The 17,701-nt window shown below is 44.1% G+C and overlaps 1 protein-coding gene across 1 annotated transcript in view; it reads right to left on the reverse strand.

The window, feature by feature from the left end:
• Window positions 1-17,701, reverse strand: part of GTF2A1 (general transcription factor IIA subunit 1) — a 35,359-nt gene that overhangs the window by 1,167 nt on the left and 16,491 nt on the right. The window contains exons 2-8 of the mRNA XM_073608575.1: window positions 13,873-13,974; window positions 12,398-12,605; window positions 10,725-10,795; window positions 10,553-10,628; window positions 9,254-9,387; window positions 6,016-6,330; window positions 3,760-3,849 (exon numbers count right to left, since the gene is read on the reverse strand). Coding sequence (XP_073464676.1) covers window positions 3,760-3,849; window positions 6,016-6,330; window positions 9,254-9,387; window positions 10,553-10,628; window positions 10,725-10,795; window positions 12,398-12,605; window positions 13,873-13,974 — 996 coding nt within the window. The remainder of the gene's footprint in view (window positions 1-3,759; window positions 3,850-6,015; window positions 6,331-9,253; window positions 9,388-10,552; window positions 10,629-10,724; window positions 10,796-12,397; window positions 12,606-13,872; window positions 13,975-17,701) is intronic.

The raw sequence follows: 17,701 nt of genomic DNA on the forward strand, positions 1-17,701 counted from the left end.
TGTCATATATAGGATGCGCGCTTGTCACTATATATGTACTGTATTAGGGTCTTTTGTATTTTTTTGACTAACAGTAGCAGCTGCACCTAATATTTTATAATATTTTATTTTATTTGTTTGGTTAGCGCAAAAGTTCTTTTTCTTTTATTTTTTGTGAGGTCAGGGATAAAGTTGTGGAGAAGTTTAAAGCAGGGTTAGGTTATAAAAAAATATCCCAAGCTTTGAACATCTCACAGAGCTCTGTTCAATCCATCATCTGAAAATGGAAAGAGTATGGCACAACTGCAAACCTACCAAGACATGGCCGTCCACCTAAACTGACAGGCTGGGCAAGGTGAGCATTAATCAGAGAAGCAGCCAAGAGGCCCATGGTAACTCTGGGGGAGCTGCAGAGATCCACAGCTCAGGTGGGAGAATCTGTCCACAGGACAACTATTAGTCGTGCTCTCCACAAATCTGACCTTTATGGAAGAGTGATAAGAAGAAAGTCATTGTTGAAAGAAAGCCATAAGAAGTCCTGTTTGCAGTTTGCAAGAAGCCATGTGGGGGACACAGAAAACATGTGAAAGAAGGTGCTCTGGTCAGATGAGAACAAAATTGAACTTTTTGGCTTAAAGCAAAATGCTATTTGTGGTGAAAAACTAACACTGCACATCACCCTGAACACACCATCCCCACCGTGAAACATGGTGGTGGCAGCATCATGTTGTGGGGATGCTTTTCTTCAGCAGGGACAGGGAAGCTGGTCAGAGTTGATGGAGCCAAATACAGGGCAATCTTGGAAGAAAACCTGTTAGAATCTACAAAAGACTTGAGACTGGGGCGGAGGTTCACCTTCCAGCAGGACAACGACCCTAAACATACAGCCAGAGCCACAATTTAATGGTTTAGATCAAAGCATATTCATGTGTTAAAATGTCCCAAAGCCCAGACCTAAATCCAATTGAGAATCTGTGGCAAGACTTGAAAATTGTTCACAGACGATCTCCATCCAATCTGACAGATCTTGAGCTATTTTGCAAAGAAAAATGGGCAAAAATGTCACTAAAGCTGGTAGAGACAACCCCCAAAAAGACTTGCAGCTGTAATTGCAGCGAAAGGCGGGGCTGACTACAAAAGCACGCCGCGCTTTTCACAGATTTGTAAAAAAATATTTATTATTTTCCTTCCACTTCACAATTATGTGCCACTTTGTGTCGGTTCATCACATAAAATCCCAATAAAATACATTTACATTTTTGGTTGTAACATGACAAAATGTGGAAAATATCAAGGGGCGTGAATACTTTTTCAAGGCACTGTAGCTTCCTGAAAACATCACAGCACCCGGCCTCAAGAGCCCTCAGTCCTTATACAAGCAGTAGGTTGGCTCTTGGGAGGAGGTATGTAAATATGAAGATGCCTTGATATGCGGGTGTCAGTCTGGAGGAGTGGGTGTTTCTAGGCAGGCTATATTTGCATAGGTAACATCCACATGTGATGCTGAGCCTCCATAATTGAAAGAAATGAACTCCAATGAATAAAAAGGGGCAGGCCAAGGACTGTCAGACTGGGGAGGAAAGAGATGTTACTGGACATCCTCCAGCCATGAAATGAAGTGGGTTCTGTCTTGCTGCAGCTTTTAATGCACATTGTGAGAAGCTCACAGTGTGCAGTGAAATCAGAGTAAGCCATTTTAGTCCAGGGGGGCCTGTACAACTGTGCAAGACTGAAGGGAAGGCTGGGAGGGCAGATTCAACTGAAGTCTAGCTGGTTGCTCGGGGGTTACAGCCCTGAACGTGTCATTGCTCTCTGGACTGCTTCACTGACACAAGCAACTTGTGATCACAAGACGGTCACAGCTGACTGTTCCCGGAAGAGACACAAAAGACTCTACATCAGCCACTCTACCTGCAAAATGAAGAAAGAAAGGTGGGGGGGCAAGGTGGCCTCTATAGTAGAAGGTCAGCACACCGCAGTGCGAATGGGCACAAATATTTTTATTTGCAATGTGGGCAGCCCAATTAAAACTATTTACTTTACTCTGATTTCTAAGGGGGGAAATTTGAAACCTAGGATGTAGATGTAAACCCAATCAGTAAAAACTCATAGAAACTTTAACATGCTAATGTCATTTCAACAGTAATTTTAAATATTTATAAATCTGCAACTTTCATTAAATTAATCCCTGGTGATCCTGCCATGAAGGTCCTTGTTCAGGCACTTCCTGTTCTAGGGTGACAACTCTCCTAATTGTGCTCCTAGCATTGTCAGACTGCCACAAAGGCTTCCAATAGAGACTACACCACACATTAAGAGACAATGAGGGTCACAGGAGGGGGCAGGTCAAATGTAACTAAAAAGGTATACACTTTATTTCACAAAGTTTAATGCGATGATGGGTTTACCTTCTCTGCTGGGTGAAGATGGCGAGTAGCCATCAGTGAATTAGCTGATCCAAGTCGGATCAATTCACTAACCTCCAGCTGGAGATCACAATAGAAGATTTCCAGTTTCTCATTCTCTAGTTTAGAATGCCGTTTCAAATAAGAACTCTTCTGCCATCTGCTGGTGAAATGTTATAACTACCGGCGACACCAACATGGCATGGAATCGCCATCTGCATCCAAGCAGACTTTTTTTTATTTATTTTTTTAACAATTATTATATTATATATGTCCACTGGTCCAAATCATTTGGTAGAGGGGTGATTATGGTGTGGGGTTGTTTTTCAGGGGTTGGGCTTGGCCCATTAGTTCTAGTGAAGGGAACTCCTAAGGCATCAGCATACCAAGACATTTTGGACAATTTCATGCTCCCAACTTTGTGGTTGGGGATGTCCCCTTCCTGTTCCAACATGACTGCGCACCATTGCACAAAGCAAGGTCCATAAAAGACATGGATGAGTTTGGGGTGGAGGAACTTGACTGGCCTGCACAGAGTCCTGACCTCAACCCGATAGAACACCTTTGGGATGAATTAGAGCGGAGACTGCGAGCCAGGCCTTCTCATCCATCAGTGCCAAATGCGCTTCTGGAAGAATGGTCAAACATTCCCATAGACACACTCCTAAACCTTGTGGACAGCCTTCCTAGAAGAGTTGAAGCTGTTATAGCTGCAATTGGGTGGGCCAACTCAATATTGAACCCTACATATTATATCTATATCTTGGACCCTATCTATATCTATCTCTCCATCTATCCCTCCATCTATCCCTCCATCTATCCCTCCATCTATCCCTCCATCTATCCCTCCATCTATCCCTCCATCTATCCCTCCATCTATCCCTCCATCTATCCCTCCATCTATCCCTCCATCTATCCCTCCATCTATCCCTCCATCTATCCCTCCATCTATCCCTCCATCTATCCCTCCATCTAATTATATGTATCTCGATCGATAGATATATCTATTTTACACACACATGTAGAGAGATCAGTTTAGGGATAAAATACTGAATTATACAGTATGTAAATAATTTCAGGTGGGGCAACACACATACTCATAGAATTGCTTTTGAATCTTTCAAAAACCTATCCCTGTCAGACACTAAAGGGATATTGGCAAACATTACATGCATGAGATAATACCCGACTGGCACCCTGTGCTCCATCTTTGCTGGGATCGGGCCGCCCACCCTGCCATGGATCAGGCCATTCCACCCAATGAAAAGCGGTTATACCACAACTGATTTAGACTTTAAAAAGAAGGACACAAGTTTTGCTATGAGCAGCAGTTGCACTTTACAGAATCCCCCCCCCCCCCCCCCACTCCACCCACCTTGTCATATTGGCACACAACGACATTCTCTGTATCGAACAGCTCCTGACCCTCCTCATCACTGACGTCATCTTCGCTGTTCAGGGGTTCCTGGGGTAGAACAGGGGAGGATTTAAAAATCAAAAACAAAAAGGCTAAGCAAACTGCAAGTTATCTTAGATAAAAGTTCAGACAAAAAAACTTGGTCACTATGCCTTCCATACTATGAGATACATACACTCACCAGCCCACTTTATTATTAGGTACACCCAGGGGCGGACTGACCATTCAGGCACTCGGGCATTGCCCGAGGGCCCCATGCCATTAGGGGCCCCATCAGAGTTGCCATCCTCAAAACCGAAACAAGTATGTAAAAATCTGTCTTTTTAAAAATCCCAAGATTATAGCTGCCCCGCCTCTCCGGTACTTTTCCAGTGTGTGTATGTGTATTCTGTGTGTGTATATTGTGTGTCTGTGTACACTGTGTGGCCCCATAATCTATTGCCTGGGGGCCCCATAATTTCCTATTGCCCGGGGGCCCCATGAGTTGTCAGTCCACCCTTGGGTACACCTATTCAATTGCTTGGTAACACAAATTGCTAATAAACCAATCACATGGCATCAGCCTCTGTACCAGAGAAGCTTACACTCTAATGTCCCATGACAGTTATACACTAGTATTGTTATTATACATTCATATAGCTCTGACATATATCGTAGTGCTGTACAGAGAACACTGAGCCAGTCACATTTGTCTCTGCACCAGAAAAGCTTACACTTCAATGTCCCCTCCACAGTCACACACTATTATTGTTATACACTCACTGACCACTTTATTTAGGTACACCTGTTCAATCGCTAATCAGCCAATCACATGGCAGCAATTTCATATAGGCATCTAGACGTGGTGAAGACAACTTGCTGAAGTTCAAACCGAGCATCAGAATGGGGAAGAAAGGGGATTTAGGTGACTTTGAACGCGGCATGGTTGTCAGTGCCAGACAGGCTGGTCTGAGTATTTCAAAAACTGCTTATCTACTGGGATTTTCACACCATCTCTCGGGTTTACAGAGAATGGTGGGAAAAAAAGAAAATATCCAGTGAATGGAAGTTGTGTGGAGGAAAATGCCTTGTTGATGTCAGAGGAGAATGGGCAGACTGGTTCCAGATGATAGAAAGGCAACAGTAACTCAAATAACCACTCGTTACTACCAAGGTATGCAGAATACTATCTCTGAACACACATTGAACGTTGAAGCAGATGGGCTACAGAAGCAGAAGACCACACCGGGTGCCACTCCTGTCAGCTAAGAACAGGAAACTGAGGCTACAATTTGCGCAACAAAATTGGACAATAGACGATTGGAAAAAACGTTGGCTGGTCTGATGAGTTTCGATTTCAGCTGCAACATTCAGATGGTCGGGTCAGAATTTGGTGTAAACAACATGAAAGCATGGATCCATCCTGCCTTGTATCACCGGTTCAGGCTGGTGGTGGTGTAATGGTGGTGGTGGGGGGGGGGGGGTATTTTCTTGGCACACTTTGGGCCCCTTAGTACCAATTGATCATTGTTTAATCACCACGGCCTACCTGAGTATTGTTGCTGACCATGTCCATCCCTTTATGACTACAGTGTCCCCATCTTCTGATGGCTCCTTCCAGCAGGATAATGCACCATGTCACAAAGCTCAGATCATCTCACCACTGGACAATGAGGTCTCTGTACTCCAATGGCCTCCACACTCACCACATCTCATCCAATAGAGAACCTTTGGGATGTGGTGGAATGTGAGATTCGCATCATGGATGTGCAGCCGACAACACTGCAGCAACTGCGTGATGCTATCATGTCACTATGGACCAAAGTCTCTGAGGAATGTTTCCAGTACCTTGTTGAGTCTATGCCACCAAAAATTAAGGCAAAAGGGGGTCCAACCCGGTAGTAGCAAGGTGTACCTAATATAGTGGCCGGTGAGTGTATGTATGAGCCTGAAATTCTTATTTAGGTAATATCACTCAAACTGTGAGGACAGGAGGTAGTGGGATTACAGGCGGGCATTTGTGCCATCACATGTCCAGCTCCATATAACTAGATTACAATGTACAGATTTTAGTACAACCTCTGCAAATATGGTAAAGGAATCCCCACACTATCTCTAGCTTTTCCTCCATTGGATACTAATACCTCTTTAACCCTCTCTCTATTTCTAAGTATGATGGGACAAAGCCTGGCCATTTCTTGGAACGGCACGCTTATCAAATGTTGGGGTTCTTACCTCTTCCACTTGTCCATCTTCTCCATCCTTTTCCTTGTCTTCCTCCTCTTCATCATCATAGTCCTCATCCTCGTCTTCATCCTCCTCCGACGAGGTGTCCCCGGCCCCATCCACCTGCAGGACAAGGGGAGCCTGCTGCTGCCCTTGCTGGGGCTGTTGGGGATTGGCTACAGCAAGTTGCCCCTGGCTAGGGGCTTGCGGGGCAGACACAGTGGTTGGGATGACCTGGGTCTTGTTCCCGGTGAAGAGAATCTGCTGCGGCTGGATGATGACCCCCGTCTGCTGGGGCAGTCCACCTGGAAGGGGTGCCAAAACCTGCAGAGGACAGGATGGTTAATGTCACAACGAACAAAAAACAGAAATACTCGACGAATCAGTAATCCACCAGACTTGGAACTAAAAGATGTCCATATCCAGCATGCAATATTGACACTTTAAAAAATAATTGATAATTAATAATTAATATTGATAATTCAAAAAAAATAAAAAAATAAAAAAAGTCCAAAAGATAAAACTTTTTTGTGATGATCCAATAAAAAACGTGTAGGCAGTTCATCCACAGGAGATTCGCCCCTGTTATTGAAAGTGCCGAAATCCTAAATCCGTGAATAGGTACCTCCACCAGCCACCATTAAATGAAATGGCCGCTCACCTTCAGGAATGACCAGAACGGTCAAACAGTGCCTTGTTGCATACAAGAAGGTCTTCAGGTTCTGTGTGTGGTCACGCCCGATATGATCCATCTTACCAGCGGTCCCCCTGTTGGGACATTCTCAATCTACTCCTCTCAGCAGCAATCCCCCTGTTGGGACAATCTGGATTAGGGATGAGCTGAACACCCCCCCGGTTCGGTTCGCACCAGAACTTGCGAACAGGCAAAAAATTTGTTCGAACACGCGAACACCGTTAAAGTCTATGGGACACGAACATGTGTTTGGGGACCTGGGTCCTGCCCCAGGGGACATGGATCAATGCAAAAAAAAGTTTTAAAAACGGCCGTTTTTTTCGGGAGCAGTGATTTTAATAATGCTTAAAGTGAAACAGTAAAAGTGTAATATCCCTTTAAATTTCGTACCTGGGGGGTGTCTATAGTAAGCCTGTAGAAGGGGCGCATGTTTCCCATGTTTAGAACAGTCTGACAGCAAAATGACATTTCAAAGGGAAAAAAGTAATTTAAAATTACTCGCGGCTATTAATGAATTGACCTAAAGGGCCTGGTATGGAATTTAGGGGGACCCCCCTCATCTTTTTTTTTTAATTTTGGTTCGGGATTACCCTGTGGGGAATTCCAATGCCGTTTTTATCAATGAACTTCTATGTGTATTGTCGGACCGGCAATTCATTAATAGCCGCGAGTAGTTTTAAATGACTTTTTTCCTTTGAAATGTCATTTTGCGGTCAGACTGTTTTAAACACGGGAAACATGCGCCCCTTTACAGGCATACTATAGACACCCCCCAGGTACGGAGTTTAAAGGAATATTACACTTTTGTTTCACTTTAAGCATTATTAAAATCACTGCTCCCAAAAAAACGGCTGTTTTTAAAATTTTTTTTTGCATTGATCCTTGTCCCCTGGGGCAGGACCCAGGTCCCCAAACACTTTATGACAATACCATGCATACAAGCCTTTAAAATTAGCACTTTTGATTTCTCCCATAGACTTTTAAAGGGTGTTCTGCGGCTTTCGAATTTGCCGCGAACACCCCAAATTGTTCGCTGTTCGGAGAACTGGCAAACAGCCGATGTTCAAGTCGAACATGAGTTCGACTTGAACTCGAAGCTCATCCCTAATCTGGATCCCCTCCTCACGCCTCCCGTTTGTCTCTGGATATATAAGGAAGAGTTCATACCGCAATATTGCTAAAACCATCCACTTACTATTTTTATTGTATCATTACAAAAAAAGTTTTTTTCTATTTATTTTTTGGACATTTTTTGATGTTTGTTGTTTTTTGAATAAGGTGTTAATATTGCATACTGGATATGGGCATCTTTTAGTTATAAGTCTGGTAGATTACAGATTCATTGAGTATTTCTTCTATATTCATATGTTTATTGGGTTTCTCTTTATATAAGGATTTTGAATAAGCACACTATTTATCTATCTTGATAAATGATAAATATCTTACTTGGTTTGTAGTGTTTGAGCTCACTAATTAATGATTACAGCTGTTCAATAATAAGTTATAGGAGAAGTAGATTTACTTTATTTCTTTATTTACCTACATATTAGCGCATAAGTACTTTTACACAGATTTGTGACAATACGCTGACGAAGTCCCGTAGGACGTAACGCGTACGGGGGAGGAGCTATCTTGCGGACATCACCCACAGCTTTCTCTGGCATACTGCTGCCTTACACTGCCGTTTTTATTGATCGTTGTTTCAGCGTCTTTTATGTCATGTCTATCAGAAATGTTATATTGTGGATCACTTCATTAAATGGATTGTATTTCCATTTTATATCCGATCCGGGATCATCTGGTTTCATTGGTTACATTCACCAACTGCCTTCATCCCATCTGTGGATACAGGCTCACATGACCTGTTAGCTCAGAGGTCCACCGTATCTGGTAAGAGTTTGGATTTGTTGGGGGAGGATTAGTCACACAGAATACTTTCAAACGGATCTGAATTGTGCCTTTCCTCACAAGGTGTCCCTGCCTTCCATTGCTGAAAAACTTTATTATTATTGTAAATATATATTGACTTATATACTGCGCTGCACTAATTTTATCTTGTACAAATACTTGCTGCCTCCCTGGAGTGCATTCTCCATATATTTCTACAGGAAGTCGACTAGAGGGCCAGTGACAACACTACCACAGGTGTCACCGTCCCCCAGAGAGCTCTCCACAGTCAGTCATAGGGGGACAGCAAACATAACTCTGGATGTAAAAACGGGAGGACCCCAAAAGAGGCTCAATGGGGGACCAAAGCGAGCCAAACTCAAACAAAAGTTTGGTTTGAACATTTATGGGTTGACATGCTATAAATTTAGAGGGCAGGGAAAATCATTTCCAGCAAAAAAAAAAAAAGAAAAAAAAAACAAAAAAAACACCACATTTCCTGTCTAGAAACCTTTCAGAAACAAAATGATCTAGACATGGTCTTTCACATCACTTAGAACAGACTGCTAGTAATACACAACAGCCAAAAGGGACAGGCCCTCCAAATAGGAAGACATATATACACAGAAAGAGTCCCCTGCTGCACATGGGTTAACAGGACGTCACCTGCTGTATGACTGGAGCTTGTACCCCTCCAGGCTGCATCTGCGGGATCATTTGCTGCTGTAGGACCATGGGCTGCTGGGGCTGTAGAATATACTGTGCGCCATTAGCTGCTCTCACCACCTGTAGCAGCTGACCTGTGAAGAGGAAGAGAAGAGAGATCATTGGACAAGATCAAATACACAACGAGTCGCTTCAGGTGGCAAGCTCCGTGTCTGGGGGGGGAGGACCCTGGAAGACCGACTGCTGAGAGCAGCATAGGAGTTCAGGGTGAGAAAGACTGCAGTGAAGAGTAGAATTGCTGGAGAAGTTACATGTTAAAGAGGCCCTTCCACCATTAGGTGCTGGATATACACACACACACCATAGGCCAGCGACCACACGTGGCAAGCTCTCTGTCTGGGAGTCTGATGGCTAAGAGTAGGACAGGATCTGGGGGTGAGGAAGACTGCAATGCTGAGTAAATGCAGTAGAAGTCACAGATTAAAGAGAACCTTCCTTGGACACACAAGCCAGTAACCACGCATGGCAAGTTCCCTTTCTAGGGGTAGGATCTTCAAACTATCACCCCTTAGACACACACACAGGCCAGTGACCACATCTAGCAAGTTCCCTGTCTACGGGTAGGCCCCCAGAAGACTAATGGCTGAGAGCAGGACAGGAGCTTGGGAAGAAGACTGCAGAGCTGTGTACAATGATGGAGTAGCCACCTGTTCATGAGAACCCTCCACCAACAGCCCCTGGATGCACATATCATAGGCCAAAGACCACACGTGAAAAGCTACCCATCTAGGAGGTAGGCCCCCAGAAGACTGATGGCAGGACAGGAATTCAAGGTGAGGAAGACTACAGAGCTGAGAACAATGCTGGAAAAGTCACATGCTAAAAAAAGGACCTTCCTTGTACATACATATAGGCTAATGACCACAAATGGCAAGGGGGTAAGAGCTTCCAACCATGTCCTAGACACACACACAGGCCAGTGACCACATGCAGCAAGCTTCTTGTCTGGGGTGAGGCCTCCAGAAGACTGCAGAGCCAAGTACAGTGATAGAGAAGTCAAATGTTAAAGACGACCTTCTACCAACACCCCTTGGACAATCATGGAAGTCACACGTTAACCATCATCCCGTGGACACACACACCATATAGGCCAGTGACTACCAGTCAGTCTATGGATAAACAGAACAGTGATAATAGCACGGTGACTTCTAAGCACTCCACTACTATGTCCAACCTTTACTCCAGCATTGCCAACTTCTATTCCAAATGCAAATCCTCCAAAGGCCACATTATGCTTACCAGAATTGGTGATGAGCTGCTGAACAGGAGTCACGCCGGCAGGTAGCGCCAGGGTGGCCGCTGTAGCTGCTGCACTCTGCAAGAGAGGGAGAACAGAATCTTAGTGAAAGTCTTGTCTCATTTTTTCATATCCTGGACATGTGTGCAAAGCGGTTGAGCATCTGGATCATACCATTCCTTGGGAAGTCATGTGCTGGATCAGCTTGGAATCGTTGCTTGGAATCAGAACTTGTTGTTGAGAAGCTGAAACAGAACAAGAGAGATATTAACAGACCAGGCAAAGCCACTATTCTAAATCAATAAATGTGCAGATCCAACCTGAAATCTAGGCATCCCACTGAGCAAAACAGGGCAGCCATATTTTTTAAGTGTTCCTGTCAAACTAGAAACAGGAGAGCGGTCACTTCCAGCTTGTTTCTAAAGATGCAAGCTGTCATCTTGATCCTAAATTCACTACCTGCATGCTGGTTCCAGATCAGTAGCTCAGGAGGTAGTAAAGCTAGAATCAGGATGAACAGCCAGCAATGACATTTCCTATTATGTCTAGCCTGACCAGTTCCCTTTAAATAAAGCCTTAAAAAAACAACAGACATTATGACATCAATGCAGACCTGGCAGAGATTAACACGTTTCCCAAATTGGAATTTGCTTAGTCAGAATCTCAGGAGATGAATCCAGGTCTGCACTGATGTCACGATGTCTACGATGTTGTCTGATGATTTTTATCTTCCTCAAGTCTTCATTTTTGCTTCAAACCTGTGAGTGCGGTCAAACCTTTTCCTGTTCCAGTGACAAGTCGGATAGAAGTTGCCTTGAAGTAGTACAGGAACCTCTTCTAAAGTCGGAGCGACTTCAGTATTGCTAATTAAGACCGCTCACATTGAAAAATAGGATTTCACATGTCACGCGCCTTGGGGTCTCACAAGTCGGATCCCCAAGCCGCGACAGTGTGAATCGAGCCTCAGTATAGTGCAGGCATTGTCAGGTCTCCACTCCGACCTTTCAGCTAAAAGTCAGATCTTGAGGATGTATCAGCAGATTTGGGGCACCAAGGATTGGGCTAATGGGGTGCTCTGGCAAGAGCTTAAAAAAACTATGTGCTGCCACCTAACATTGCTGCTTTAAAAGTCTTATATTAGTCCTTATTGTTTTTCTATAAGTCAGCAAAGGAGCAAACCGTATATGAAGAATGAGAGCACCACAAGTTCATACCAAGCGCAGTAAAAGTTTATCTTGACAACATGTGAGATATATAAAACAGGTTTTGTGTGTTCAGAACGCGCCCTTCATTAGGGCTTAAGTGCTGGCATTGACAAGGGTATGCTGGGCAGCAATTGATTATAACTTGGCATTAGGACAGACTGGTGATCTGCAATCTTTCTAATTCCACAACTGCTGTCCATTAACATTGCAAGCACTTAGGCCCAGATGAAGAGGGAGTTTTGAGCCCCTTGAAAACGCGTTGGAAGTATCCTCAAATCTGTTCATAAACTTTTAGTAGACTTGGTATATGCTAGTGGTGCTCTAATCCTGGCTCTAACATTTTTTTGACCATTCCAGGGATCCTTGGGGACGCCATGGATGGCAGAAAGACACATTTAAAGTGGTTCTAATGGCGGACTTTTTTTTTTTTTTACCTTAATGCATTCAATGTATTAAAATATAACTAAAAAGGCAACATTTTTTAAAATTTTTTTAGGTTTTGGAGTGCAGAGAGATTAGAATGCTTGTCAGATTTTATTGCTGTCTGTGCCCAATAAGGAGATTCAGGAGGCGCCGGCGTGAAAAGGTTAGCATAAAAAAAAGAAGACCTGTGTACAATCTGATTGCAGCGTATGGACTGACCTTGGTGTGTGGCGGGGATGAGGACTTGCTGTGCTTGAGTTTGGTGTGCCGTGGTCTGATGATGCTGTGGGTGATGCTGGACATGGTGGTGGTGCTGCTGTTGATGATGATGCTGCTGCTGTTGTTGCTGAGACTGCAGTAGAAGCTGTTGCTCTTCTGAATGAAACCCGTCCACTGCCTTTGACTGCATCAATTTATTCTCCCAGAGCTGTAAAAAAACACAAAGCCGTTCATAACAACCAATCGCATGCCCTGTTCAACGCCAGCTTGTTAGGTGGGCTGCAGCTGCTAGATTCCTGGAAGATGGGCAAATATTAAAGGCCAAGTATATCCAAAATATATATGTGTCAGTTTTGGTGCATGCTAGAGAGTAAAGCCAGTATTCACTTTATTCTACTATGAACGCCTTTATAAATCTGACTGCTGTGCGCCCCGTTGTGCAAGACTGTACAGACACCTCTAATGTCTGTATACATTTACTACCTGTACAGCGCCAAATATATTGGTGCATTGTAAACAAAATGGCAAAGATCATAAAGGCCCCCCCATTCATGTACAGATTAAGTTTTTAGATCCGTTTAATGTATTTGGTAAAATTCTGGACTGTTAGTAATTTACATTTAAAAACAGTTCACCAAAGCACATAGAGCATGTGTAGTACACGTTCTGTCCTTCCGCTCAACGCCCTTGTTGTCAATTCCTGACTGTCAAAATGACAGCCAGGAGTTGCTTTCTAAATAGAACAGATGTAGAAGCTGCTACTCCCAAAAAAAAACGACCAGACATAAAATAAAGGAGACCAAGAGATACAAAGTAACATTGTTTAGCTAGGAGACAGATACAAAGTAACATTGTTTCTCTCTGTCTCCTGTCTGAGCAATGTTTATAAACAACGTAACATTGTTTATAAACATTGGACAGGAGATAGAGATACAAAGTAACATTGCTTATAAGCATTGATCAGACATGATAGAGATTCAAAGTAGCATTGTTACTTTTGCATCTACTCTCGTTTCATTCATCTGCAGATCAAAGGGATGAGCTTCCATCTGCAGAAGAGAGCAATTAAAGCAGCCCAACAAGTAAAAATAAAGGGCAAAAAATATACTGTATATTATGGGAACTATAATAAAAAAAAAAAAATAGGATAATGGTAGAGGTCCCCTTTAAGAGATAAACTGACACCGCCCAAGACCCCTTTCACACTGAGGCACTTAAAAAACTGCTCATAAAACGTTGGAGGCTTTTCCATCGCTTTCAAGTGCTTTTGAGGCGTCAGCGGTGCCCTTCCTATTCAAGGAGAGGGGCGTTTTTGAGGTGCTTTTTTAAGCGTTCCAAAAGAAGCTGCTTGCAGGACTTTTTTCACCGCCCGACCAGCGTACCGCCCCAGTGTGAAAGCATCCATTGAAATATCAACAAAAATATTACTTTTGGGTAAACCGGGCATTTAACAAAACCCTGTTGTGTATACTCACTGTCTTGAGCTCCATTAGAACCTGTTCATCGACTCCCTCATCCAGGAAGAGCTCCCGCACATCATTAATCACATCCTCAATCACCGATCTGTACAGTTTAGGCTGTAAGAAGAAAGGTGGCAATTATTACTACTAAGACCTCTTGCAGAGACCATCATGCAGAAAAAACTGAAGAGCCACAACCCCACAGAGGCTCCTAGATCAATTCCTGAATCATAATGTATCCAAACGATCAATTTGATTATTGATTTTGGTACCACTTACTGCAAAGACCCCCTTCCCTATTTTGCTAGTACAAAGGTGAAGTCTTCTTGTCCTCTGCGCAGTTGTTGGGATAAAGAGACAATTTGTCAAATTTTTATATGGACCTTTGGATAGGATTGTGAATATTAAAATGATACCTTATTACTTTGCCTATTTGGGGAGTTCCTTACTAGCCCCTACTCTACCCACCTTTCCATTTGCCCCACCACCTCACTGGAGATATCACAAATGCACTGAGGGAAAAAAAGTATTTAAAACACCTGTTGATTTTGCACGTTTGCCCACTGACAAAGAAACGATCGGTCTATAAGTTTAATGGTAGATTTATTTTAACAGTGAGACAGAACAAAAAAAATACAGAAAAATGCATTTCAAAAAAGTTATAAATTGATTTACATTTTAATGAATGAAATAAGTATTTGATCCCCTATCAATCAGCAAGATTTCTGGCTCCCAGGTGTTTTATATACAGGTAACGAGCTGAAATTAGGAGCACTCTCTTAAAAAGGGAGTGCTCCTAATCCCAGCTTGTTACCTGTATAAGACACACCTGTGCATAGAAGTAATCAGATTCCAATCTCTCCACCATGGCCAAGACCAAAGAGCTGTCCAAGGATGTCAGGGACAAGATTGTAGACCTACACAAGGCTGGAATGGGCTACAAGACCATCACCAAGCAGCTTGGTGAGAAGGCGACAACAGTTGGTGCGATTTATTCGCAAATGGAAGAAACAAAATAACTGTCAGTCTCCCTCGTTCTGGGGCTCCATGCAAGATCTCACCTTGCGGAGTTTCAATGATCATGAGAACGGTGAGGAATCAGCCCAGAACTACACGGGAGAATCTGGTTGATGATCTCAAGGCAGCTGGGACCATAATCACCAACAATTGATAACGCACTACGCCGTGAAGGACTGAAATCCTGCAGCGCCTGCAAGGTCCCCCTGCTCAAGAAAGCACATGTACAGGCCCGTCTGAAGTTTGCGAATGAACATCTGAATGATGCAGAGAACTGGGTGAAAGTGTTGTGGTCAGATGAGACCAAGATAGAGCTCTTTGGCATCAACTCAACGTGGAGGAGGAGGAGGAATGCTGCCTATGATCTCAAGAACACCATCCCCACAGTCAAACAAAGGTGGAAACATTATGTTTTGGGGGTGTTTTTCTGGTAAGGGGACAGCACAACTTCACTGCATCAAAAAGGACGATGGACGGGGCCATGTACCATCAAATCTTAGGCAAGAACCTCCTTCCCTCAGCCAGGACATTGAAAATGGGTCGTGGATGAGTATTCCAGCATGACAATGATCCAAAACACAGGGCCAAGGCAACAAAGGAGTGGCTCAAGAAAAAACACATTAAGGTCCTGGGCCTAGCGAGTCACCAGACCTTAATCCCATAGAAAATATGTGGAGGGAGCTGAAGGTTTGAGTTACTGTCAGGTCACCTGAGACCAGGTGACAGATGCGCACCGCTAAGGTAGTGGACCCTAGGACTGACTGCTGCAGATTGAACCCTGGGAGGTTCAGGAAGCAGGTCTACTGGATCACTAACACAGATCCCGGTGGGAGTTAGAACATAGATTCCCCAGGGCGCAGAGTCTAAGAGCCAGCAAGTGTTCCCCAGAGCCTCCAGTGGTGAGGATGGACTGCGCTTCAGTCTGGCTCCAGGTCGCGGCCCCCAGGGTCTCACAGCTCACGCTAGACTACAGGAGATAGAGGAAGCAGCAGGCTGGAACAACATGGATAGTAAGGGATAAGGCAGAGGTCAGGGCGACTAGCAGACAGGAACAGAGTACACGCCAAAGGTACAGGGTCACAGGCAGACGGGGATAGTCGAGAACACGCCAAGGTCGGTAACAGAGACAAACGTAGAGCATACGGCATGCAGGAAACAGGAAGCCAAACACACAGTGGATACACAATGGTTGATCAGCAAGGTTGGCTTGCAATGCCAGGGTTAATATAGTGTTCCTAATTAGAAGCTGGGGTGGAGCTATGCTGAGGGAATATTATTTAAATTGTCAGGTGAGGGAGGCTGGTCTCTAAAGAAACACATGGAGGAGGTAAGCTGACAGACACACATCACTGCATAACCATGACAGTTACCAAATGTCAGCCTCAAAACCTTAATGACTTGGAGAGGATCTGCATAGAGTACAAAATCCCTCCTGAGATGTGTGCAAACCTGGTGGCCAACTACAAGAAACATCTGACCTCCTCTGATTGCCAACAAGGGTTTCGCCACCAAGTACTAAGTCATGTTTTGTGAAGGGGTTAAATACTTTCACTCATTAAAATGCAAATCAATTTATAACTTTTTTGAAATGTGTTTTTCTGTATATTTTTGTTAGTCTGTCTCTCACTGTTAAAATAAACCTACCATCAAAATTATAGACTGATCATTTCTTTGTCAGTGGGCAAACGTACAAAATCAGCAGAGGATCAAATACTTTTTTCCCCTCACTGCAGGTGCCACTTTCAGGTATGGCGACGTACACAACCTCCCCCACGATGCATTGCTCAGATAGTGTGGTAAGTAATCCAACGATATCTACCCTTTGTAATCTCTGATAAACAGGTTACACTATTTTTTTTTCCTGGGAGCACAACAGCAGCAGTGGAGCATGGGTAAGGGAAGCGTAAGGGAGTTGCGGAGTGGGCAAGTTGGGAAAAGTATAAGGGGGTTGGGAGAGAAGGGGGGTTGCTTGAGCTTGGTTAAGGGAAACTACAGGTGGGTGAGTTCAGGAAATGGAAGTATAAGGGAACTGGGAGGCTAGTGAGCTCAGGTAAGTACAGGTGGGTGTGCTTGGGTAAGGAAAGTTTTAAATGGGCGAGTTTAAGAAAGGGAAGTATAAGAGTCGGGGGGTGGCTGAGCTCAGGTAAGGGAAGTATATGTGGAAGAGCTTGGGAAAGGGAAGTATAAAGCATTTGTGGAGTGGGTGAGCTTGGGTAAGGGAGGTATAATGGATTTAGTAAGTGCATGAGCTTGGTAAAGGAAGTCTAGGATCTATAAGAGTCGTGGGGGTGGGTGAGCTCAGGTAAGGGTAATATAGGTGGATGAGTTTGGGAAAAGGGAAGTATTAAGTGAGTCGCAGAGTAGGTGAGCTTGGGAAAAAATATATATATAAGGCTGGCCATATGCGATTCGAATCTCACCTAGTTCAGCAGGAACTTGCCGAGATTTGAACAGTTAAGGGGCAGGCTGACTGTAAGTTGATCAACTTGGGTACACCCAGCCTGCTGGATTTCTCCTGCAATTATAGCAAGCGGCTGCTTCCCCGGTGGGGACGGCTTCCCCCCGTGCCGGGAGAATACAACTGCCGATTTCCCTGGCAATCCAGGGTCACACCGTATACATGGCCAACATAAGGGAGTTAGGGGGTGGGCGAGTTCAGGTAAAGGTAGTATAAGGAATTTAAGAAATGCATGAGCTCAGGTAAGGACTGGGAGCAATCACAGTCTCCTGCATTGCTAAATGCTGCCAATCTAACGTGCCGATAGCGGCAGAGCACACACAGGGATGACCTAATCACTACACTGCTGCTCCTTCACTATCCAATCAC

Source organism: Aquarana catesbeiana, linkage group LG13 (assembly GCF_042186555.1).
Source record: "Aquarana catesbeiana isolate 2022-GZ linkage group LG13, ASM4218655v1, whole genome shotgun sequence".
NCBI lineage: Eukaryota > Metazoa > Chordata > Amphibia > Anura > Ranidae > Aquarana > Aquarana catesbeiana.